The sequence below is a fragment of the Carcharodon carcharias genome, chromosome 26, assembly GCF_017639515.1.
Source record: "Carcharodon carcharias isolate sCarCar2 chromosome 26, sCarCar2.pri, whole genome shotgun sequence".
Classification (NCBI taxonomy): Eukaryota; Metazoa; Chordata; class Chondrichthyes; order Lamniformes; family Lamnidae; genus Carcharodon; species Carcharodon carcharias.
The window spans coordinates 14,632,969-14,657,064 of NC_054492.1; the positions used below are offsets into that span (position 1 = coordinate 14,632,969).

The 24,096-nt window shown below is 41.6% G+C and overlaps 1 protein-coding gene across 1 annotated transcript in view; it reads left to right on the top strand.

The window, feature by feature from the left end:
- Positions 1-9,312, top strand: part of LOC121270006 (multiple C2 and transmembrane domain-containing protein 2-like) — a 483,534-nt gene extending 474,222 nt beyond the window's left edge. The window contains exon 23 of the mRNA XM_041175251.1: positions 1,723-9,312. Within this exon, the coding sequence (XP_041031185.1) occupies positions 1,723-1,791 (69 nt within the window). The 3' untranslated portion in view covers positions 1,792-9,312. The remainder of the gene's footprint in view (positions 1-1,722) is intronic.
- Positions 9,313-24,096: the final 14,784 nt, after the last annotated feature.

Genomic DNA, 24,096 nt, shown 5'->3' on the forward strand with positions numbered 1-24,096 from the left:
GGTGGGGGGGTGGGAGGGGCCCTTCTCATAGAAGTTAGTTCCTGGCTGAAGACAGTAGCTCATAATTTCCTTAAAATGGATGGTTATGCAGCCAGATGAGATTGCTGTACGTAAACTTGACTTGATGGGCATTGATCAGAAACTTCCAGTTAAACAGTCTTCAAGGGGCTAAAACTTGTTGCAGGTTGCTTTGTCAACCTTCAAGTACTGCTGTTGAATCTTGCAGATTGTAGATATATCAGCACTCTGAGCTATGAGTCTAGAAATGTAATATTAGATATGTTCCAAAGACCAGAAGCTTGGATCATGTGATGTGGCTTATTAGTGAGGCAGTTGCGGTTTCTGTGCCTCTGGTCAAATCCTTTGTCTGCTTTACGAGAAAAGTGATAGCTCCTAGCACCTCTGCTGGAATAACAGTTTCGATGGCTCTCCCTGCGTTATAATTTAGATTGCAGAGACCGACCGGCCTCTGCTCTCTAATTTCATTTATTTTAATGTCCTCAGAAAGAGAGGTATGAGATTCCACACTTACGAGGGTTGCTTTTGCCTTGTAACTATTTGGAAATTTCCAGAAGCTGTGACCAATCTTATGTCATATGACTTGCAGCAGCCATCTTTTGGTTCAGCAGAATCCATTTAAAAATGAACAAAACTAAGGCTTGATTTTAACCAGTTTATGATCCCTTTCAAGCCTAAGAGCCATGACACAGATGCAAGAGGAATTGGATGTATACCTGAAAAGGAAAACTTTGCAGGGATATCAGGAAAGGGCAGGGGAGCGGGTTTAGTTGGATAGCTCTTTCTAAAATCTAGCAAGGGAATGATGGGCCAAATGGTCTTTTTCTGTACTGTATCATTCTAATTCAGTTAGCAAGGAAAATTGGGTGGTCTTCATCTCTATCCACCCAGGTTTCCTAATGTAATGCCTATTCTGGTCTGCAGGACTTTGAGAGCACATTGTTTCTGCTCTGTGATTGGCTGTGGCAATTATCCAGCCTTCTTTGACAACCAGCACAATATGTACATTGACTGTAACTCAGGTCAGCGAGGTAAAATGCCACCTAACCAATTTCGAATAAAGCAAGCCAACATTTTGTTCACTGAGTCTGAGACTGAGACCACAAGGAGAGACAACTTTCCACATGCATTGAGACACCTCGACTGACTTTAGTTCTTGGGTACAACCTCATCCTGCAGCATGACTGTTTTGATAATGTGGCTTTTTCTTCCTGCATTTCATCAGACTCCTCGTGTGTGCAGTCGTGGCTGCAGCGTAAGGTTCTTGTTAGTAACTGAGCTAGGTTTGGGGACTTGCATTATTTACATCCATGAAAATGAAAGAAAAGGCCCAGAGATTGAGAAAAGCATGACTAAAAAAGACAAGTGACAGACTAACAAATTAGAGTCCCATGTTTAACATATAGGTTGAGTTTTTCTATACAGCTATTGTTTTAAACTGCTAATCAACTGCAGACATTGCAGAGTGCACCAAGTATAGGCCGGACCTGGACAAACAATTCAACCAACTTAGATCTGCATCTACAATCCAAACATGAGTCAAGTCTCCTTCCTACAATTAATACCCTATGCTTTCCTACCCTAGAACTGATTCATTACCTTTGAACCTTCCGGAGGTTTCCTCTGGGCTCTCCTCAGGGAGCCATTAACATGCCAAGTACTGGGGATACCAAACTGGAACATGACGTCTGTTTGTTTTAACAGGTGCAGCATGCCGAGCTGAAAATGAGCAACGGCCTCACTCCTGTTAGGAAGAAGAAAGGCAATTCATAGCTCGCGGAGCAAGATGGACTGCTCGATTGTTTGGCTGAAAGCGACATTGAGAGTTCCCACTTTGAACTGTCCACTTTAGAACTTCTTGTCTCTGTGGGTTTGGGTGTCCATCTTAATCAGCCGAGGTTTGAAAATGACTTTTGTATCATTCAGTGGAAATATGTGCAATATTTTAAATGCGATGGTATAATTTGTGTGTTTGGATCAATTTAAGGTCCCTTGCGATATTTTTGCCTTCACCGGCCGTTGTTTCTTTTCTTGTGTCCTGAGGGATTGGGGTCGATTTGTGCCTTTGCTACTCGTCAATAATCTGACGGTGTGCCCACCATTTAATAACACTGCCCCACTTGAATTCTGTTGAGTCAGGTGAGTTCAGTGAAGGATGCACCTGATTATAGCCCAGGCAGCAAAGGTCGAAAGCTACCTTTCCAGAGAAAAATAATCCACCTGGTCCTTTTGACTGTCTGGCATGAAATTATTCTTTTTGCGCTGATTTCAGAGCACTACAAATTGACTGCCTGTTTTATACCCTGCCTAACTTTCCTCCAAACAGGCTACCAATTTGTTAGTCACCCATTTTACACGTTGCTGTCAAAGACCGGTTTCACTCCGCAGTACTTTGCAGTATCCAGTGCCTTCAGCCGTTTCTTGACATCATGTGGAGTGAATCAAATTGGCTGAAGACTGGTATCTATGAAGCTGGGGACCCCCAGAGGAGGCCAAGATGGATCATCCACTCATCACTTCTGGCTTTCCGGCTCCTAGTCATTTCTCTATCTTTAATTCTTTTCCCTGCCTCTCTCCCTTCCTCCCGAGAGACATGCAATAGGTTTTTGCACCAACTCTCGGTCCATCAAAAAGACCTCACCTCACCGTTAACAAAGCTTCGATTTCAGCCAGACGCTGTGGTTGGATTTTCTCACTCTTTGAAATCCTCCTGTGTTTCTCTATGTTAAGGGCACAGAATAAAACAAGGCTTTGCTCCTTGCCAAATTGGAAGCTGCCAGATTGAGGAGTGCCAGTTATAGGAGTTTGTTTGGAGTCCGGGAGCCTTGCTTGAAGGCTGTGGGCAAAGGGGAGTCGCAGGCGTGCCACCCAAGGTATTCTGTGAATGGAAAGTCATGGGTTCAGCCACCCATGTGCTCAGAGGATTACCAGGCATTCGGAGCATGCACATGAGCCTCACAGGATTGAATTGCAGGAATCATCGGAGGGGCATTTGTGGAGGGGCACTTCAAAAAGCATCAACGAGGAATTGTAACAATGAGAACACACAGGACGACATTACAACACACAGGTCAGCTCAGATTTTGCCTGTTGGTACCGTGTGAGATTCCATCATTTTCATAAGTGATTCCACTGCATTGAATTTCTCAAAGGGCAAAAGGACTAAGACTGAATAGGAAACATTAGATATTATTTGTGTTTTAAGGTATTTCCAGTTGCACAATGCTGCTTAATTGTCCTGGAGTCTGCAATTTGTTACATTAGCAACTACATTTGATAATTTAGGAAAATTTTGGAATGCACTAAATTTTTGAGCGCTGTATCGGAGATCAGTAGTGCCTTTGTTGATGAACTGTGCTGTTCTTCATACTGATGTCCATCTTAGCCATTTACTTCCTTGGTTTCTCAATGAATCACGGAGCCAGTTTATATCTGTGAATGCGAATTGAAGTGCCAAGCAGCTGTTAGCTAATGATTTATAAGCTATTTATTTGCATTATAAACATTTTTTACTCTCTGCTCCAGAGTTCTTTGAAGTGTCTGAAGAATGTTTGGTTAACATAAGTAAAGTTCTTGGCCCCACTACGAGATAGAAAAGGAAATACTTCTGAGTGGAATGACAGGATAGGAGTAGCAGTGATATTGTGGCTCTCTGTATGTATGCATGTCCAAAGAAAAATTGCCTTACTTGCCTTCATTTTAAAAGAGCATTGTTGTCTGCAGTATGGCCCTCCCTCAATTTTAATCCCTCCTGCCTGGCAGTAACTGGTTGGGGCAGGGGTTTGGGGGGCAACAGTTAGGATGAGGACAGTCGCTTAGCTTCTGTGACCCTGCTGCCTTACTATTGTATCCTGACGTTAACCCACTCTGAGTTTACAAGCGGGACAACGGCAGGAGGGAAGTGGGGTCTTGCTTTTAAGATGCAGATCGGGTCCCAAAAATGTCACCACGCTAAAGAATTTGGTAACTTTGACATCTCTATTATATAAGTAGCTCATTAGAGAGTTCACTCTGCCCAGAGCTGTTCGGACTCCACACCAGTTATGCCAGGAGAAACCCCCATCCCATTTCCATTTTTGGTTTGCTGAGGAATAAAACTTTTAAAAAAAATATTCATTCATGGGACGTGGACATCACTGGCTAGGCCAGCGTTTATTGCCCATCCCTAACTGCCCCTGAGAAGGTGATGGTAAGCTGCCTTCTTGAACCAATGGAGTCCCTATGAACTTCCACTTGACAAGGTAATTGTTAAAACTTAAGAGTTACAATTTCGTGAGGCCGGGAATTGTATTTAACACACGATAGGGAGAACTTTAACCCATTGTGCTCAGCAGGAACACAGCTGGCTCACGTTGGGCACCTGTTATATATCCCACTCGACCTTATGCCCCATTGACTAAAGGCAGGGCATTAAACATGTATTTTAAATCAAACCCGCCCTGTTCCACAGAGCAGGTAACTTTAAATTGACAGCCAGAGCAGGTGGCACTGCTATTCTGTAAAAACTCACTCAATGTGCCACACTGCCACAGTTGCCAGCTACCATTGATTGCATGACACATTTAATATTTTAAGAAGAGAATTCAGTCAGTTGCTTGCTGAAGAGGAGTGGTTGTTGAACAGCCAAGACTGAAGTTACCTCCTAGCAGCCTGTTCACAACATGGCAATAGTCGGGCAGTTGTCCAGTCAGAGACTGGTAACTCTTCATTATTTGGCAGCACCACTGAGAAGGCAATGGGTGTTGCTGGTAATGCACCTGCCTAAGGCCCAGGATTGCCAAGGGAGCCTGCCATGGATGAGTGATAGCTAGGCGTGTGGGGGTGTGGTAGAGGAGGGGGAGGGAGGTCAGCAGCAAGGGCAGGGTGGTGGCTCTCAGTGGGACCACCCCTTCCCAAGACAGGGTCCCTCGAGCAAAAACTGACAATTGCCACTTGCCTTTGAACAAGGGACCACCCACCTCCTGAACCCCGGAAGCCACCAAGCACCCCCAACAGGGTTTGCGTTTCAGGCTTCCAGCGTAATGAGTCCCTCGCCAGCCGCTGGGTGAATACCAGCAGTGGCAGGATGAGGCCCTTAAGTGAGCGTAAATTGCCCACTTAAGGGCCTCAGTTGGTGGCCGAGTAAGAAGATCATTCACGAGTCTTCCAGCCCTGAAATTAACCAAGGCAAAGGAGTGAAAGCGACGGTGTCCTCATCCAGCACCCTCCCACCTGATCAAGCGCCCGTCTGCCACCAATACTGTTGGGGGGAGAGCATTAAGTTCCGCACTACATGCAAGACTGGACCTTCAAAGTGTTTCATTTGTTAAGACCAAGGTATATTACTCCCACTGCCAATTCTGGTTGGATATAGTCCAGGAGGTTTAATCACATGACCTCCAACCTTCCTGCTTCCACACTCCCATCATTGGTTGCCTGATGCATCATCCATGTGGTGTCCCACCTTCCACCAATTGGAAAGCAAACAAACTCTTCATTATCCGATTGGATGACAGTCAATCCACCATTTTCCCCATAGTTTTGTAAATGAGAAGTAAAAGTGTCCAGAGAAAATAGGAAGCTACTTTTACATTAAAAAAGCCTTCCGATAATTTTTCTTCCATGTACTGGTTGCAGCTGTACCCTGGAGATGATTGTTGAATTCCTGGAGACAATCCAGGAGGATTGGCAATCCTATGTACATTTTACTTTGCTCCTGTGGTCAAGCAGCATCATGATTTTAAAATTCTCACCCTTCTTTTCAAATCCCTTGATGGCCTACTCCTCCCTATCGCTCTAAACTCTTCCTGACCCTTAAGCTTCCAAGATATCTGCACTCATCTAATTCTGGCTTCATGCATCCTCGATTTTAATTGCTTTCAGTTGCCTGGGCTCCAAGCTCTGGAATACCCTTCCTACACCTCTGCACCTTTCTAGCTCTCTTACCTCCTTTAAGACACTCCTTTAAGCCTACCTCTTTGACTAAACTTTTGATCATCTGACCTAATATCTCCTTATGTCACTCGGTGTTATGTTTTGTTTGACAATGCTCCTGTTTCAGTACTTTGAGATGTTGCATTACATTAAAGGTGCTGTATAAATATAAGTTGTTGTTTCCCTATTTCTCAGGGCACTTTAATTTCTCAGTTGCAAAGAATATGGGGAGAATGGCGGCTTGACTTACTGTCATCCAATGGGATAATGAAGAGGCTGTTTGCTTTCCAATAGGTAGGAAGGAGAGGCACAGCACTGACGGATACTTCAAGCAGCCAATAGTGGGCGGGGTGGCTAAGGTCTTGTGATGAAACCTCCTAGATATATTAACCCTTGAGGAGCGATGGAGTTCCACTCCAAGCATTTTTTTTTAAACAGCTTTTATAGGTTTAAATTATGGAACTTTTGTTTCTGAGTGGGTTGAGCATGTACATTGGGAAGTTGTGGGATTGATGCCCTCAATTTTTCATCAGTTGATGGAAATAGAAAAAAAACATTTGTTTTTTATACTTCATTTCGAGACTTCAGACACCCCAAATGACTTAACATCCTGTGCCTTTGAAATGTCATCACTGTTGCAACACAGGGAAACACAGCAGCCATTTTGTGCACAGCAAGATTCCACAAACAGCACTGAGACCAGATAATCCATTTTTGTAAAGTTGAGGGATAAATATTGGCCAGAACACAGTGAGAACTCTCCTGCTCTTTGAAATAATGCTCTTTGCATCCACTTGAAACGCCAACTGGGGCGCCTGACTTTAACATTGCACCCAGTAGATGGAACCTCTGATAGCGCAGCACTCCCTCAGTACGGCACTGTCAGTGACAGGCCAGATTTTGTGGTCAAACTTCTGGAGTGGGACTTAAACTGACAAGCTTCCAACTTCAAGATGAGCTGCATCAGATACTTAATGGAAATTGGGGATGAGGCTCTGGAAATCGAGCTTTATCCGTTTTTATTTCTGGTAGAATCGTTGGTGGTAGGTAGTGCCGGCAAGAACATAACACAAAAACCAAGTTCCCCTGGATTTTGGTGCCATTCCCCAGATATTGACATAGCCAAAGCAAAAGATTATGAAACCTTAAGCACAAATTGCATTCAGCACAACTCAAGATACCATAATATTTTTTTTACTAGTTTAAATAAATCACACTGAAAGCACGTCCCAATCATAAAATTGGCCATGGACCCAGGGTGAATTCATCACTTGGATATTTCTATTCATCACACTCATTTGTCAATCTTAGAGGAGCTGAAACATTTGAGGTTTCAAGGTGTAATAGATACATTTTCAAAAGGTTTTGAATGCTTTCTTTCTAATTTACTAAGGTATTGACTACTGTACCTCAATCTAGGTAGAAAATATTGTATTTCTTTTTAAAATTACCTTTAACGTTGGGTTATTCACAGGTGGTGGATGGACTCTGTGATTTAAAATGCTTATTTTTTGTGATCAATCCATTTTTAGCTGCATCAAACATGCCGCACCAAGTTACCACCCTTAAATATATCAAGGAATATTTCTTAAAAGCAAAGTCTTTTTTCCTAAACATAAATTAAATTTTAAAAGTTTGCCCGATTGTGCTGGTTCATGGTCGATTTTGTATTCAGCGATATGCAAACTGAGCGAGCAGAAATTCAGGAAGAGAAATTACTTTTTAAAACGGTTGCAGTTTACACCAGAATCAGTGATTGCAGCCAAAGCAGAAACTCTAGCCCCAAATAAATGACTCTTATAAGTGAAGTCTGCAGATGAAATAGTCATTATCAAACCATTCAATTAAGAAAGCATTTCTGATGCCCATTATGATAAGTCCTGCTTCAATATGAGTAGTTAGCATTTTTATCCTTCGTGCCAAATTTACAAAAATCTAGGCTGACAGTCCAGTGCATTACTGGGGGCGTGCTGCACTTTACAAGATGCACCTTTTGAATGAGACATTAAACCGAGGGTCTATTTGCCCTCTCAGTTGGAAATAAAGAACCCCATATGGCACCATTTCAAAGAAGAGCAGGGGGTGTTATCCCTGGTGGCCCGGCCAGTATTTATCTCTCAATCAAAATCAGACAAACAGAGATAAAAGCAAAAGAGTCATACGGAATCGAAACGTTAACTGTGTTCCTCTCCGCAGATGCTGTCAGACCTGCTGAGTTTTTCCAGCTGTTTTTGCTTTTGTTTCAGAGAAACAGAGTATCTAGCGATTGTGATATTGCTGTTTGTGGGAGCTTGCTTTGCAAAATTGGCTGACGCATTTCCTGCATTACAACAGTGACTGCACTTCAAAAGTAACTTGTTGGCTGTAGAGTACTTTGGGACTTCCTGAGGTCATGTAAGGAGCTATATAAATGTAAGCCTTTCTTTTTATTTATGGGTGAAAGGAGAGAAATAGGACAGACCAACTGACCAGGTAATGCTGATCTGTTACCTTTCTTGATAGGCCTTAGCTGACGATGCGGTTGGATTGATTAAAAAAAAGCTTCACATCTTACAATTTGCAGCCATAATTAGAGCCTCGAGACCTGTCTTTAGACATTTCAGTTATACATGGGATATGTTGGATTTATCACAAAAAATGAGCATTTTAAATCACAGTGTCCGTCCACCATCTTTGACTAAACCAATTTTAATTGTGTTAAATATATGTTAATCAACTTTGCACTACTATTTTAATGACTGAAAGAATAGAGGGGAGGGACATTTTTCTCTTACTTTCTATTGCAGTGAAATGCCCCCATTAAAATACCACACGCTCAATAAATTATGATCAAAACTCAGTGTTGGCAATCCAGTGGATCGATAGGGATCTCTTCAAAAAGACTTAAAGATTTGCATTTACTTAGCATCTTTTGACATCACTCGAACACCTTAAAGCGCTTCACTCACAAGTCATTTTTGAAGTGCAGTGTGCTCTATACAAGCATGTACAGCAGCCATTTTAACACAGAGAAACCTCAGAGGCAGAATTGCTGCTGACTCATTTATTGGTATTCTGCTAGAGGCAGTAGAAGTAAATTGCCTCTATAATACAGAAAAACAAAAACACTTGGTATTGTATATTTCTTTCTTTTTTAATTATTTATGAGGGAAAATTTGAATGTTGTATGGCCGTGGAATTACTAGCTGTAAAAACTATAGCAACCCATTGTAAAAAATGTTGTATGGATAATTTGCTCTCATCCTTTTTATGATTCATTTCAATAATTCAGTGTTCACAATAGTAACCAAATGTTTGAAATAAATGTTGTAATGGATGATTTTGAAATTTATAATGAATGGAAAAATTTGTACAAACAATAAAAGTGAATTTTATTTTTAACATCCTGTCTCTGGTGTTCTAATTAAACCTTTAACATGAACCCCTCAGCCCCAGTTTCCTATTTCGCCTCCATTGTGGATAATTTAGTCTCAGCCTCTTCTTGGAATGCAGGTGAGCAGGACATTAATTCCTTCACAAATCTCCAACATTGACATTGGGCTCTGTTGAGAAAGATCTTTGTTCTTAACCCCTTCCTTAATCTTTCTTTTAAAAAAAAAGGATTGATTTGCAAAATCCAGCCTCTACCTCATTAGCAAAATCTTTTTTTGGAATAAACTGCAGCTAAGCACGGGTGCAGGAAAGGACTTTTCTGTGGTTTCCTGGAACCTTCGGAGCCAGTTTCCCACCTGCCCCCACCCCAAGTGAGAACCTGAGATACCGGACCTGACACCGAGTGATCTGACTAGCAGATGACAAAGCTCCGTCACTCATAGTCGGGTGGAGTCCTGAAGGTGACGGATGGTGGGATAATCGGAGTAACCTCGGTGTGTCAGTTATTGACAGGACTTAAACTGAAAGGCTTATTCACGCGAGACAAATTCCTGCTCAGCGGCCGCGGTGAGCTTTCCTTCAGCCTGAAAACATTCCCAGGAATTGCATTGATCTCAATCTGAAGCTCTTACCTAGAGGAAGATGCAGTTCCCTATTTAGCAATATTAATTGGACAGCTTAATTAAAAATCTGCCAACAGATGTGCTGAGATGAGAAGGACGGCGCTCGGAGGGTTAATTCCAAGGTGAGATTGCGAAGCACATCCTGGCTATGTGCCAGAATGTTCTCCGCCCCCACCTAACTGTTTACATACTAGAAAAGCGTGTGTCAATTTGCACAATTTTGCCATGGTTCACTACTTTTTCCTACCATGGGCAAGTTACTTGTGAAAGTAACTGGAAAGGAAAACTAGGTGAGTGCATTTCATAGCAGAAAGATTAGAAGCTCCACATGAGGCACTGTGCTCCACTCTCTTGGAATAAATTTCTCTTTAATAAATTATTACAGCTTATTGATTACTACAGCAGATGTTCGCACATTAATCCTATTGAGATGAATTGCATGGGGCTTTTTGATGTTTATCTCTTTAAGCTAACAACAACAAAGGCAGCTAAATGACGTACTGGTCACATTAGGGAATAAGTTCTTCTCTCCAACAAGGAACCACTGCCAGAAGAACTGATCTGACTTGTATCTACTCTATAGACACTGTCATATTGGCTTACCTTCACACCAGGCACCTGTGCGCTTTACTGCTGGCTCCCTGTCTTCACTCACCTAGGCAATAGGGAGGTGTAACATTTGCAAGCGGGGGTGGGTGTTGCAAAGAGGGGGGATAGAAAGGCAGGGAGTAGCAAAAGGCAAAATTGATTATGTTGAATCTCCAGTGACCATAAAAAGCTAGCCTGCAACGCTGCTAAAAAGCAAGGACCTTTTGTTCATTGAGCTGGCCAACCGGTTTCTACCAGCTAGGGAACTTTACATTTACAGTTGATTCTGAAACTGCTGGAACAGCATATCCTGCAGATTCTCCTGTTCGATGTCATGGCAGATATTTGTAATAACTCAGAGGCGCAGAGGTGGGCTTTCAATTTTCCAAGTAACTCAAGTATCTGAAGGGGCCTGCAATTGCTTCGAGTTCCTTTGACAAAACCAGAAGAGAACTGAGAATTTTTTTTACATATAAATGAAGTAAGTTATGATCTGGAATGCAAATTCAATAGTAACCTTCAAAAGGGTACTGGATAGATAAACATAGGGAAGAGGATTGCAGATCCACAGGGCAAGAACAAGGGGGAAGGACTAATTGGTTAGTTCTTTCATAGATCCAGCACAGGGCACAATGGGCCAAATGGCCTCCTTCTCTGCTGTATTATTCTATGATTACCAGGCTGGGAGCACTTGATATTCACACCCGTTCCCCCAGTGTTGGCATACTGTCAACCCTTTAGCATCTAGGTATGTTAACGATGATATTGGAAGGTGCTATGAAACTTGTTACTTCCACTACCTCCACCCATTTTTCTAAATTGCTTAGAGTTAGACAAATGGGGATATCATCCCTCAAACAGAAAACTAATGGCAGCTTAAAAGCTATTTGTTCAAAAGTAATGATCAAGCTCAGTTGCAGAACCGATAAAGGGTATTACATTGAAAGCTATCCAATGCCTGTGTCACTGTAATGCAGCAGACACAATGGTTGGAATTTTATGTGGAGATGGTGGCAATTGAAAAGTCGGAGGGCAAGCCACCTCCGCTTGGTCAGGTCACCCCACCCTCACCTCCCCCGAGCCAATTTAATGGCCATTAATTGGCTCAGGACGAGACTCCTGGCCTCATCTGGGAAGAAATCCCGCCTCTGGGAGCTGCAGGTCAATCAGATGGGTGGTAGCTCTCTCGTCCCAGCATTGCCACCAGAAATGGTGGCTACTGCTGGGACTACAGGCAGTCCCCAGAGTCGATTGTTGATGGAGCCGGAAGAGAAGGTAAGTTGGGGTCTTCCACCAGGACCTGTCTGGCAAGTCCCGGCAAGGGTGGTAGAGGACTGTGTTTGAGAGGGCAGGTAGGGGAGGAACATGTGAGGATGGGTATCTTGCGTGGTAGAATCAGGGGCTCTGTTGGGCAAAAAAGCCCACAAAAAAGCGATCAGGACACCTGCTGCTGCTAGTAAAATACCAGTGGTGGTGAGAAGAGGCCCCTAAGTGGCCATTAGTTTTATAATATTCCACCTGATGAGAGTGCGGACAGAGAGTTGAATGGCATTCTTAAACTTGCTACTTATGTGGTACAATTGGAGTGAGCAGGCCACACCTAAACCCAAGGGGAAACTAGGACAGTCTGAAAAATGCACCAACTGCTTTACTTAAGATGCACACACCGGTGTTTGAGAGGAAAAGAGAATCGTTGGTTAGAATTATAGGATTACATAGCTCCTTTTGCCTCAAAGTGTGATTTTTCAGTTCAAATCTTGGACCAATGTGCACAACATTATTTCTGACACATGGACAATATACATCCTTAGACATCGACATGTTGAACCCCCTCCCCGTGTCTTAAACTTTCAAAGCACTTTCTAAGTGCTGGATTATGTTAAATTATCAGCAAGCACACTATGTCTCCAGGACATTAAAGTGATAGCCAAGATATAGACTCGTTAATTACTTCAGAACGAAATGACCACAGTGAAATCTCAGTCATATTTACTGGGTAATTATTACCGCATGTGTATAATTGCTGACAGTCGCGCTTCGACTAAATTATTGAATGGAAATATGACCAAGATTGCCAGTCGTGTGTGAACCCCAGTAAAACCTCTCCTATTTGTTGGTTTCCCTGGGACACTGAAAGTAGTTTTAATGATGTCCCAGGGTAGCACTATTGGACTACCCAGTGATACCAGCTCTTTAATTGCAGCATGGGGACTGCAAAGGGCAGTTGGTTGGGCACTTATTTTTTTTACATAATAGTCAAAATTTTCACGTTTTTTTTCTATATAAATGAAGTCATTAAGCTTTCCGTAAATGGGGGAAATGCGTTTTTGATATGATAACTGATGAAAGATGCCCCTTCCAAGGGAAGGAAAGACTCTGACATGAAAAATGGTCATTGTTCGCCTTACAACTATTTTACGTTCTTGCCGCTCTTAAATATTTTGCAGGATACTTGGGTGACAAAGTTAATATATTTCCTGACCATGAGATGGCGCTTTTAATAATTGTCTCATTAAAAAGTCAGAAGAAAGAGGCTGGAGCTGCAGAGGGTGTAAAATGAGCGTCTGCTGTCCCAACTTTGATCTTGTAAAGAAGTTGTCAATAGCTGACGGTATAAATTCTATAGAACCTGGAATCCTGGACCTTATCAGTGTTTGACAGAACTCTTTGTAGTTGAAATTAATAGTTTATGAGATGTATGAATACCAAATGCTTTTCTTCACTGTTTCAATCGCTATCTACACTTACTCCCCTGGGGAAAAGGAAGTGGGGATGGTTACTGTTTAAACTCTTCTGCTTTCTATACTTTGCTTAACCCCTCCAAGTCTGGATTCTGTCCACATTTCCTGTTCCGACTAACATAATTTGTAAAGTATTTGTTTGCCACAATTAGGCTTGGATTGAATAACTTTTTTTTTCCAGAAGAACAGCTGGCAATAATGTGGATTTCCTTTAAATTGAGACGTTCTCTTGCCTCTACACTAAATAAAACATTATTGTGAACTGAGCTCCAACTGAGCAGTTTTGTCACAAAAAATAATCTGACAACAAGATCAATACACGTTAGCATTTCCACTGTGTGATTGAACATAATTAGTTCAATTGGCTGTCCCATTAGATTTAGACCTGAGAATTCAAAAGGGCTTTCTTTCTAATCTGTTAAAGTGGAAAATCTACTAAAAAGTATGTTTGAGAAGGTCTGATATAACTCTAATATCAAAACTATTCATAATTATGTTAAAAACTAGGTTTTATGAGGGCTCTTAGATTTTATGAACAAAATGTCCTTTAAATTTTGTTACAAGTGTGAAAAATAAATAACTATTCTATCAATAGAAAAAGAATCTTAAATTATTAATTTTTATTTACAAGATCACAATAAGAATGTTTTAATGAACAGTTATGTTATTTTGAAGCTCTAGTTGTTCAGGGTTTTTCCATTGACAATATGATCCCTTTATTGAGCCCTTTTAAAGCAAATCTATTAGAATAATGGGCACCATTTTTAAAGCAATTTCAGTTTACAACGTGTGAGGGACTCATCCTGTCAGTTGATGTAGGTCAGGCCCAATCCCCGGCATCCTAACAGACTCACTTGTCCATCCTTGGAGATGGCTGTGATGTCTTCATCAGCCTGTCAAAGGGAGGGCCTGAAGCAGTGGCAGGTCCCCTGAAACCTGTCAAGCTTGGTTTCCATGGTACCCCTTCAGGCAGCACTGTAGGCATACTGTGCTGGAGGACCCCTGCAACCTGTTCTTGCAATCTCTGTAATGTTGAGCCCTGAGGCAGGCGTCAAGCCAGCATTGATGAGCATGAAACCTTTACCTTGTCCCAGGTACAGAGCTTGTCACTCCCACAAGCAGTGTGACATTTCTTAATAGGCCAAATGTTATTTAAGCAGCATTTTATTGTTAAAGAAGACCTTTCTCTTTTAGCAAATGTGCATGAGGGATTGCACAGAACCTTTCAAGCATGTTTTAAGAAGTCATTATTAGACTTTGAAGATTTTGTTTATTGATTTGCCAGCTACAACCTTTAGAAGATTGCAGATACTGCCATTAAATCTGATTAGTAACCCTCCAAATCATCTCAGATGGTCTTCAGAGGGCAAAATAAAAGTTCTGCTCTAACAAATGTTCTTGTTTGTCCTCAAAGCATGCATCACTTTGTATAAATACTTATTAAAGCTGATTCTTTTCATTTAGCCATTTTTAACTGAATTTCTTTTGGCTGAATAGATTTGTGTGTGTGTGTGTGTGTGTGTGTGTGAAGGGACTGTGTGGTGAATGAAACACGGGGGGTTGTGAAGTTGTGCATTTGTGTAAAGCTCAATCTTATCCGAGCGCCAACTAAATTCAGCAAAAAGTAAGCCTGCACGAGCATTGCTTGCAACATCACTGGATTTGTCCTGAGCTGATGAAAAGACACAGTAAAAGCAGCAAAAGCACCCTATTCCAGGCTGCACTCAGATATTCACATCACTGCACAGTGCCCTGAGAACACAAAATAGTTCACTTTTAATTTAAATTGCTAAAATGCCCCGAAATTCCTTGAGGCTAAGGGAGGGAGTGGGAGTTAGGGAGCAGCAGGGGGAGAGAAGCATCCAATCCATCAGGTGCAAGTACAGTACAGTGGAAACCCAACCAACTCCAGCCCTTGGATGAGCAACACACACCAGCTCCCAGGGAATGCGGCCCTGTGCACAGTGAGAGTAGGACTATCAGTGCCCAGACCTGACTGATGAATGTCAGCCCGACGGCAGAGAGGAGGCCCTGAGCGAACCTCTCTTCTTCTGCTCCCTGCGGAGTAAGCGAGCTTCATACGGAAGGTAATTAACCTCCACGCGGGATCAGTTAGCATTCCCCAAAGCATTGGAAGCCTTTCCGTATGCCTCAGAAGTACTCATGCCTGCTCTAAGCTGACGGAATCTCCACTATGGCCTTAAGAAAGCAAAAATGGGTGGCCTTCTCAGGTAGCTTGGCAACACACTTGACAAGCCACTTATGTGACCAGGCTGAAGATTGGCCCATTCTCCTGCCCAATCTTACACAAAGTAAGCAGTAGAGGGAAGAATCCCAGCAGAACCTTTCTGGCAACCAGTCCAGAAATCTAGCAGGTGTTTGACCTTGGTCAGAAATTCAGGGATTATAAGTATGAAATGGTTTAAATTTTATGACATTTTCCGATCTTATTCATACCATTAATTAGAAAGTTGGTCAAGTATTTTCTAATTAATGGCATTAATAAGGAGACACAAAATTTAAACCATTTCATATTGGTCAATTCTTAGCAAAAAAGTTTATTCCAATGATTGTGCGCAAAGACTTATTTATAACAGTGGCTGGTTTGCTTTCGCAGTCTAAATCTCAAGGTGGCCTGAGCAAATAAGCAGAACTGTAACAAACTCTCTCCCGCTTCACTCAGTCTTATGTAAATGTGTACGTTACAGATTGTGTAATTAGTAACATTAAGCATGAACTAGGAGGTAAAAAAAAAATTCCCAATGCCATTCCTGGTGTTACTATCCTGGAATTTTGTAACCATTAAAGTTAATGGATGGAAAATCACAGGCTTGGCATCAGTAGTTGAGCTGCCTAGGTCCCAAAGCTCCGGAATTCACTCCGGCTCTGTACCTCTCGCACCTCCTTGGCAGACCCCTTTGACCCAATTTTTGCTCCTGGGAAGTGGGGGTGGGCTTGACTTGGGCCCGTCGCCTCAGAAGCAGAGTGGGCAAGTGCCAAAACTAGCTGGTTGGTCAGCTGGCCTTGGTTGTCTGGGACTTTTTCCCCAGTTTTTTAATAAGCTGTTAGGCTATCTAGTTGTCACCCCTCACACCCTCTCACCCCTCCACCACCCCGTTGCCCCCCCTATACCACCTCCATAGCCATTCACCCAGTATCCATCATGAACAGACCTCAGGAGCCATGTGGAGATGAAATCAAATCAACTTCTAACACCATAATACAGCTCTCACACTTGATAGTGAAAAAAAACTCCCATTCATAAAGTCCATTCAAAGCTTTGAAATCTTCTCAGGGGTTAATCTCTTATAAAAACAAACCAACTTCTATTCAAACCCCACACCAAATGCAACTAATCGTTTAAGAGTTTCTATTGAAACTACATGAGCCGATGGTAATTTTTTTCTAACCTAAGCAGAGCCTGTCAATCAAATCAGCCCAGCAGAGGGTTTTTTTTAACTTTAACAGCTTTAAATCTTTTTTTTTCCACAGTTCTCTAATAAATGAATTTAAGCCTCTCTCAAATGGGCAGTCTGCCCATTTCTGCTTAGGTTGCAGAATTTTATTGTCAGCACCATCTTAAGAAATGGTAACAAAAAATTGCAACTTTCCTTCTTTATCAAATTGCTTTACAGCAACATTTAGCATTAAGAAAATGTTCAATTTCTTTTTAAAATGTTGACTTTCAGGGCATTACTTCAGAAGCTTCCTTCAAACTTGAATAATGTTACAGCCCCTTTCAAATATGAACATTCAAATTAGCAGCAGGAGTAGGCCATTCGGCCCCTCCAGCCTGCCCTGCCATTCGATAAGATCATGGCTGATCTGATTTCAAGTTTGCCGCTATATTGTTTTCTTCTGCAAATTGTCTCTTTCAAATGCACATAAGTTATTTTTGGAAGTGTAGCTGCTGTAGTTATTTAGATTGGCTAGAAAATACAAGTGTCAACATTCAGGGCTTCATTTAGCACACATATGTAACATATTGTAGTTACTAAATAAACGTTTTATGGAAACATTCACTTTTTCTGGCAGAGTTGACTCAGAAAAAGAATGTCAAACTTTGTGGCTTACCTTATTTTGGTGTTTTCTGTGGGTGCTGGTGTTTCTCCATCACATGACAAGGGATGTGCTAGATAGCCAACACTAGTTACCAAGTGGCTATAGATAGCAATATCAAATATAATCCATGGCACATTTCCGGAATCTCCTTTTCAATTCCTTCCATTGCAAAACATAAATCATGCACAAGAAAAAGTTATTTGAACTGAATTCTTTATTAGGGCTAATAGGAGTTAAAGGTAATTTACACACTGGGTAACTCTCTTCAATACAGTTCTTGGTTTCTTCATGTAAATTCTTAAGGAAAGATTTTGTAAAAAACCATGTAAAATCTAAGCAATACAATTAAGTGGCAGGCACTGCCATGAAGCACAGTAATAACCTCTACACCATTACTGCAGTGAGACTGTGGAAAGTTACTGTTTGGACTGTATTGTGCACTTTCTGACAGGATTATATTATTTGTCATATTCCTTTGAATCTTTTTGACATGTTTACTGAGCATTATAGCCAGAATTAAGTGCGATCACAGGTAAACTGTTTCAGAAATAAAAAGCTTCTCATTAGTTAACCCCCACATGCACCCTTACCCTGCATCTCCCCCAACCCCTGACCACCAACACCCCCTCCCCATCCCACTGTCTCAGTTAACAAACCTGTAACTGCCCACTTCTAAATTATACCGTTAAAATGTTGCATTATACTGACTTATACCATGTTTCAGTACCATTTACTGTTCTTTCTCTCACTGCTGGGGGCAGTCGATATGTACACACAGATACAAACCAGTGAACAATTTGATACAAAAGGATTGTTTTGTCCTTCCAACATCTGCCAAGTTAAACAATGTACAGCTGCATATACCTCAGTGATTTTCTCACTGTCACCATTCTATCCATTGCAGTGATCCGTCAGTATGCAGCAGTAAAGTCATTAACGATTCCCGTGCTCGAAGAGAAACCAAAATTGCATCAATAGTAAACTTAAAATAGTATAAAGGACTTGGAGATAGCAAGGCAATGTTAGAGTGTGATGCGCAAACTGATGGTACCTCATTCTCCTAGCCTATGATATAATCTGAACCCTGAGATGTTGTTACTGTTTTGTAATGGTTGAGACTTTGATCATTTTTTGTCTTGGGAGTGTGATGTAGAAGGGGTAAATAAATATGGGTGAATTTTGTCTAGTCGAGTGGGGGGAGGGAGGGTGGGGGAACCATAAACAATGTGTATTGTGTCAGAAGTTCTCTAACATCAGAAAGTGTTGTGATGGAGTTATACACTATTGGCTGAGTATTTCATTACTACTTAAACAGCTGGAAGAGCAAGCCTGAAGCACTTAAGTACTTGTCATTGAAGCTGTAATCCTTCAAGTCAAACATCATAAGTAGGTGTAATGCTTTTTATCCTATTTCAGTCAATGCGATTTTGATATTTGAAACAGCAGCAAGAGAAAAATCTATCGAAAGAAGCTGATCATTAACGTACAGCAGCACCTCTAGCCTTTAATTCAGTGATAACAGCACATTTCATCATGTTTGTGAAATGCTAAAAAATTCAAACCATCACGCCACACTGAACAACTATCGCAACCTTCATGCACAGGTTTCAGTATTGATAATGAGAAGAGCACTTTTCCTGATGATGTAGAAACTTTTCAAAGTAAAAATATCATTGAATATATTCACCTTTAAAAATGATGCCACTGTGTAGGGGCTTTATAAGCCTGTGCTGCCATCTCATTTTTATAGGGTCCTGCTACTTTTCCTTCTAGTGTATTTCCAATTACGAATCAGTTCAATGTGAGTTGATTCAAAATGGGAAAACCTGAAGGATTTTAAGAAAATGGTGCTTGTGTGCACTGAGCTGTGCCACTTGCCTTTTGCCTGTTCTGCACACACACAGTGCCATTTTGGAAACATCATAGCAAACATTTCCCTCACCTATGTTGGTAACTCCTTATGGCAGCAGCTAAATGGAAGGGCAGGTATAGCAGCGGATATATATTATATTGTCATTCTATTCAGATCTACTCAGCCCACAATGACTCATCATTGAAATGGCAGGATATGGTAAAACCTAACAAGATAAAGATTGAAAGCAATTGCCCCTTTTAACCCACGCCATTTGCCCAGTGACCTATGTAAAATAATTGTGCTACATGGCCACAAGATTAATTCAACAGGGAGGGGCACCATTAATAGAAACTGTGAGTAAGAGTGTAGAATTGGAGAGATTTACAGAGTTGTTAATCCCACAGCAATAATGACAGCACTTGTTACTCCCTCATCATGTCCTTGGTTGTTTCTTAGTTACAGGCCCATCTAGTTGGCCTTAAGCAATTGCTATTTTGTGTTGATGTATCAATCTAATTTCAGTGGTGGTCTGGAGAGTTTTTGACCAAGTTCGTTGATGGCCTTGGGCAGTTATTGACCTAGAATTTCTGTTTCCTTTGAAGTTTAGGAAGTTTTTTTCTATCTTTAGTTGAAAATACATTTTTTATTGCAGGGACCAGGTGGGCTGTGCAGGAGGGAGCAAGGAGGGAGCAATACGCCAATGGTTAAAAATAAAAAGTTGTTATGGTGCCTTGAGCTTACACCAACTTTTTTATTTTGGTGTTATTTTAAGCTCATGTTGTGCTCTACATAACATTTAAACATTTTTGGAAAAAGCAGGATTATACAGATCTCGGCCCCTTCAACAAAACTTTATTGTTCCAAGCCTCCTGCTTCTTCTTTAGTTTCTTTCCCACAACTAGTGATGTATGAGGTTGACAAAGCACGTGCTTACATCTATTTCTGTGTCTAGCCTTTCACTCGCCTGTTGCAAGAGGCTGTAGCTTGTAGGGCACCACTCTGCGTCTAGCATGATTGACCTAGAGACCCTCCTGCTCTTACTGCCTGCCATAGGTGTATTGGAAGGACTTACGGTTGATAATCAACCTGTTTGGCCGTGCTATGATCACACCTTCCATGGTCATCAAGTCCTGGAGTGGGATTCAAACCCAGAGCTTTGATTCAGAGACAGGGACACCACCCACTGCGCCACGAGACCTCCTCCTCCTGCTCCAATGGAACCTTATTGTTTGGCATTAAGATAGTTTATTCAGGTGGCTTGAAGACAAACTTCAGATTCAATCCATCCAAATGCACATGCTAGCTGGTATTGAAAAGGAGGTACTCATCGTCCAGAAGATCTTTTGCTTCCTGCTCGCCACTCCCACGGAAAATGGATTGAATGGAGGTGGGGACACCTCACTTTTATATATAGCATTTTTAACATGGCAAAATGCCCCAAGGCTCTTCACAAGGATGTTATCAAACCAAATTTGAAACTGAGCCACATAAGGAGATATTTGGCCAAATGATTGGTCAAAGAGATAGCTTTAAAGAGCACCTTAAAGAAGGAGAGAGAGAGGAGAGGCAGAAAGGGTTATGGAGGGAATCCCAAAGCTTAGGGCCTAAAGGCAGTTAAAAGCCATTCTACCAAAGGTGAAGTGATTAAAATGAGGAATAAGCAAGAGACCGGAACTAAAGGAGGGCTAAGATCTCAGGAGGTTGTGGTGCTGAGGTTACAAAGAAAGGGAGGGATGAGACCATACAGAGTGAGCGGGAAGGGAATTCAGTTTCTTTAACTAAGTTACAGGAATATGAAATTACCCCACAGGATCCTATGAAATCTCTTCACAGTCTCGCTATTGACACTTTTCCCATTAGATTTTCTCCAGAACCCTAAATGAATGCTCTCAAAAGCCTTTGTGAGTTTTCCACAGCTACAGGATATTTTGATAAGGGTTGCATAATCAGTAACGCTGGGAGTCGTCGGCACTAAATAATTTATTTTGCAGTGTGGGATCTGACATCATGAACTTAAATGTGATGGGGACGTCTATCTTGGATTTTTGTTTTAAAATACCAGAGTAGCAGCCAACAAGAAAGGATGCTGCCGCTTTAATTTTAATGACTTACAGGCATCAATCAGCCACATCTGAGGGCATGGGCTACATTTCTTTCTGTAACGCAGGTGTTCATTAAAGATTTTTGAACCTCTCAGGCATGCCCGGTGCTGGTACTGCAATCAGAGCCACGATCTATTAACAGTCCATACTAATTACTGCCTTCTAATGATTCCTGTAGTTCTATGACACAATATCCTTTAATTTCTGATAAAAGTCTTGTGATACTGCGGTGTTGGAGGTAATTAAGGAGACCTTTACAATCCACTGCGTTGTGATCATGGTCCTGAAAGTCCAGTTGTACAGACGATTCGTCGTGTTTGTTTTAATTATGTTCTGCGATGTCGCCCACAAGAGTCCAATTAACGGGCGACAAAAGCCTACCTCATTTTCATGTTACTTCCAGTAAGAGAAAGTAACCCGCCTCACAGTCCCTGGCCTGCAGTCATCCAGACTGCTGCCTGTTTTTTTCCCCTTGTTTCTTTTTTTTACTCCAATTATAGCTCCTTCTTGGATGACATCAGTATGCCATTGAGGTAGCCTCTCTAGGTTCTTTGCCAGAGGCAAATGAATACGGTATTCAGTGATGATGTGCAGACCATCCGGATCTGTTAACTTTGGGACTATTTTGGATTCTGTGCCTGTGCCTGGGATGAAAGGGAGCTTAGGGCTGATTTTCAGTTGTACTGACACATGGGATGGCCTATTGAGACAAATGCATTAGGCTCTAGCATGTTTAGCACAGAAATGAGCTGCTTCATGCAAAGGGTATGCATATGTGAACTAGGTGAAAGTATTGGTGTACTCAGTGCTTCTGAATCAGGCTATTAACGCTTATGGTGTTATAGTCAAGAGCCTTGATTCTGCTAAGCCACTTCCATATTATATTATTGTACCCATTAACCCTTTATTCATATTTAAATTCTTCAGAATATATTTGCATTTCTTTTGTCAAATGTAGAAATATAGAGTTACTATTTTACAATTCAAATGTATTATAAACCGCAGATTACAAGTCACGAAAAAATACAGCATCAAAATAACATAAAGCTATTAACCTACGTGTTTATAGAAATTCAGGGATGTGTTTCATTAAAGTATGTAGATTACAAGTATTCTGCTATTTTACAGATATGAGTATAATTTGTCCTCTTGTGCTGTGTTCTCCTCCTTACAGTTTTCAAGTATGGCACTTTATTCAGTGAGCTGCTAATTTTGATCCTACAAATAAATCTCATGACTGTTTTGATTATCTATTTATAAAGGCTGTTTCAAAATTAGTTCTGCAGAACTCCGGAATATTGATTGTGTTGCTAGTGGCATGGTAATGTCCAGAATCTGCCATTGTTACATTCTGATTTTCAGGCTCTTAACATCTGAAAAGTTGATTCTCATTTGGAAAGGCTGAGGTTGATCCATTCATACACAATATAATTTGCATTCATGCCCTATTTATTGTATCACTTGACAGGGTCACTTTACAACTTGGAATTTTTCTTTATTCTTTCCTGGGATGTGGGTGTCATTGGCAAGGCCAGCATTTGTTGCCCATCCCTAATTGCCCTTGAATTGAGTAACTTGCTAGGCCATTTCAGAGGGCATTTAAGAGTCAACCACATTGCTGTGGGTCTGGAGTCACATGAAGGCCAGACCATGTAAGGATGGCAGATTTCCCTCCCAATGACCCTTTTCTTTTTTCTCTTTCTTGATCAAAACCGGAGAGTAAAGGTATAAAAATGCACCAAGCTTTGTGATCCCACAATGACCTAGCATTCCAGTAATTATAACACTGGCATTCCACTCAGATGCTATGAAGCCCCTAGACTGTCTGTCACTGGCATCAGCTCTTTCAAAGTTAGGATAAAGTTCTTCAGGTGCTGGCTGAGACTAGACTCTCAAACAAGCATCCTATTCTGCCTACCCAATGGCAGATGTCTCATCCTATGACTCACAATTCTCACACAGAGCAATGATGGCCCAACAAACCTTCCAGAATCCAAATGGGATTGCTGTCCTTCATCTCCAGAATGACATAATGTTGATCTTTTTAAACAACTCATGGCTCTAAAGCTGCTCCTATTGTTTATTCCAAAAGCATCATTGTGGAAAACCATATCCCAAAGATTTTCAGCCTCCTCTCATAACCAGAGAGGAAAAGTGCCATATGGAAAATTTCTCATATGGAAAGCTAGATGAGAAAATTGCCAAAAAAAAGGTCACTCTTTCTAAACTAATAGAAAAGTATAAAAATTCCGAACTTTTACGCTTCTGATGCCATTCAACTTCCTTGATAATTACTTGGAATTCTGTTTTGTGTTATTAAAGTACAAGTTTAGTCATAAAACAGTAGCTAGACACAATTGAAATTTCTGATTCGTTGAGTGTTGAATTGGGAATTAATCCTGCTTGGTTTGTAAAGATAAATAACATCTATTTGAAAGCTCATAAATTGCCACCATGTGATTTAATATTTGGCTCATGTTCCAGCTGGTTATTCAAATTTTGTGGCTCCAATGTTTGTGGTGAGGCTGAAGCACTGGCTAGGCCCAGAGATGTAGAGGCCCTGTTGTCTTAATGGCAGAGTATCATCTGCATCTCAAAGAACCATCTCCTGTCAGACAACAGGCCAAATGGATGGCCTGGCTCGTGAGCGGAAGTGCTGGTGGAGAGAGGCTGGAGTTCGGGGCTGGGGGAGGCTGGAGTTCGGGGCTGGGGGAGAGAGGCTGGAGTTCGGGGATGGGGGAGAGAGGCTGGAGTTCGGGGATGGGGGAGGGAGGCTGGAGTTCGGGGCTGGGGGAGGGAGGCTGGAGTTCGGGGCTGGGGGA